Source organism: Octopus bimaculoides, chromosome 18 (genome assembly GCF_001194135.2).
Source record: "Octopus bimaculoides isolate UCB-OBI-ISO-001 chromosome 18, ASM119413v2, whole genome shotgun sequence".
NCBI lineage: Eukaryota > Metazoa > Mollusca > Cephalopoda > Octopoda > Octopodidae > Octopus > Octopus bimaculoides.
In genome coordinates this window covers 54,481,370-54,483,869 of record NC_068998.1, presented here as the reverse complement: position 1 = coordinate 54,483,869, position 2,500 = coordinate 54,481,370, and the positions used below count along the sequence as shown (strand labels likewise).

General features: G+C 37.4%; 1 protein-coding gene across 1 annotated transcript in view; it reads left to right on the top strand.

The window, feature by feature from the left end:
• The window catches only part of LOC106875911 (uncharacterized protein DDB_G0271670-like), a 3,260-nt gene extending 829 nt beyond the window's left edge, over nt 1-2,431 (top strand). Inside the window, exon 1 of the mRNA XM_014924227.2 lies at nt 1-2,431. This exon is cut by the window's left edge and continues 829 nt beyond it. Within this exon, the coding sequence (XP_014779713.1) occupies nt 1-622 (622 nt within the window). The 3' untranslated portion in view covers nt 623-2,431.
• The last annotated feature ends 69 nt before the right edge of the window (nt 2,432-2,500 follow it).

Genomic DNA, 2,500 nt, shown 5'->3' with positions numbered 1-2,500 from the left:
GTTATTGTCGCCCGTTCGTTCGTCGACTTTGTCTTCATTGAATTCATTGAATTCGTCCGGAAAAAAAAGCGACAACAACAGTAAGTTGGTGAAGAAATCGGCCAACTTGCTCTTACCTTCCTCATCCACTTGCACATTGTCTCCACCATCACTACCGTTATTATCTTCTGGTTCCATTTCTGTTTGTTCTTCATCATCGTCATCGCACACCACAGTCTCTTCTTCCTTATCGTCGTCGTCGTCGTCCTCTTCGTCGTCGTCGTCTTCATCTTCTTCGTCGTCGTCGTCGACATCGTTATCTCACCGGACAGCCCGATCCCCGTCCACCTATGACAATAACTCCAGTGCTAACAGTACTGGCAGCAGCCAACATTCAGCCCTGCCCCTATCTCCCAGAAGTGACCCTTCTCGTAAATGTCGCGGATCGGTTGATTCCAGGGGTCCTACTAGCTCAGGTGAGACAACAGCCACCACCACTACCGAAGAGGGACATCATCAGCGGATCTCTGCAAGTTGTGGGGAGACAGCTGGTGGTAAGGAACGTCTTTCAAAAATCGAGGAGAATATTGAGTCATCTATCAGGTATTTTCAATTGTTTATATTTACCTTACCTGTCTTTTAAAATTACCTTTCCACAGCCATTTTATTATAGCCAACCGTGTCATGACGGACTTGTACACTATTCCTTTATTTCCTTGTCGTTCTTGTTCATCTTTTCCTACCCTTATTTTATGTATGTTTGCACATTTTCCCAGGGCGGCAGGATTTGGCAGAAACAGTGGAATGTCGGTTAAATACCTTGCGGTATTTAAGTCACGTCCTTTAATGTTCTGCGTTCAAATCCTGCCGGAGTCGATAGAATAAATAGCAGTCAAATAGAGGGAATCGATCGAGTCGACATCACCATGAATGCTGCCTCTTGTCTTTTAGCTTTTCTAGCATTCATTCCTTGGATCCTCGTTTATTTATATTTAAACAATGATGTATTGGTCGGTTGTTCAATGAAGCCTTCATCAGTCGCCACTGGTCATATTGGATTCCATGTGTATTTCACAGACAGCAAACGAATTCTATTTTCTTTTAATTGTTAATAACAATAATAGCATCATCACCTGCGAATCTAAAATAGATTTTAGAATCCCCACATTTCCACATATACATTATCCTCTCTGTCCTTCATTAATGTTTAGCCTTTTTATAAGTCATTCTTTATTTTGGTTTATTTTTCTTCCCAGAGAAGGAAGAAGCATCCTATATCTATGATCTGTGTGTGTTTTGTTAATGTTGTAAACTAAATCTTTAAATTCCTTAGTAATTTTGGCAATTCCAACATGAGTCTCTGGTTTAAACGAAAACTATGTGATAGAATGAAACAGGAAAATATTTATATTTATAAACCATTCTGTGAGACTTTGCTGCTTCTTTTGGAAACGTAATTTACTGAGAATTTCTAAGACACAGTTTCAGTTTCTTTGGATATTTTATTTGATTTAAAAATAAATGTTTACATTGTCTTAGAATTCCTGTGGTCGCTGCTGGTTCGCTAATTGCATGACAAATATTTATAATTAAAAGAATGGAAAGGGTTGTTTTTTTTAAAAACAGTACGTAAAACTTAAAAAAAAAGATAAGGCAGTTATGTGCACTTAACTGTGTGTGTTTGTGTGTATATATATGTATATTATATACACACACGCATACATTGGTGTTCTATTTACAAAACATTAATGTATGCTTGAGGTGTGATTTTTTTTTTATTTGTTTATAATTTGAAATATATACCCAAGTGTGATCATCTGATGTTTCGCATTTCTAATAAATTGGAACTGTCAGTGTGTGTGTAAATATATATATACACACACGCGCAAAATATGTGTTTGTGTGTATCCATACACATTGTCATAAACATATGACAATGTGTCTTTTTTTCCCGTCTAATAATGAAAGTAGGTCTTTGAACACACACACACACACCGTATATTCATTCTATCGCATCTTCTCCCCATGCATTATTTGTTGATGCAATTGTGTTGCTGTGTTGATGCATTTTCCGAGTCAAATGGACACATTTTCCAATCTGTACCTGTAAATATATGTGTGTGTGTGTGTAAATTTAACTACAAGCAATGTGTACACTCACACTCACACACATACGCGCACACACAGACATTGTAATAGCTAATGTTTTCGATAGTTGTGAACGAAGCATGCCGTGATGGCAACCTTATTATTCCCTATCTGTTGAGATTAACCAACTGCAAGGAGCCCAATAATCGATCGACGTGCAATCTTCATAGCTAATATACTTACTACTCCTCTTTGCTCCACTGTTTATTTACTCTTTCCTTTCCTCTGTCACCTGTTTTCTTCCTATTCTTCATGTTAACCCAGCTTATCCAGACCTGATTAAGGGATCAGCTTAGATTTACATCATTAGAAGCACTGCCTGTATTTAGATTAGATTATCTGGCTATAACATATATATATATATATATATATA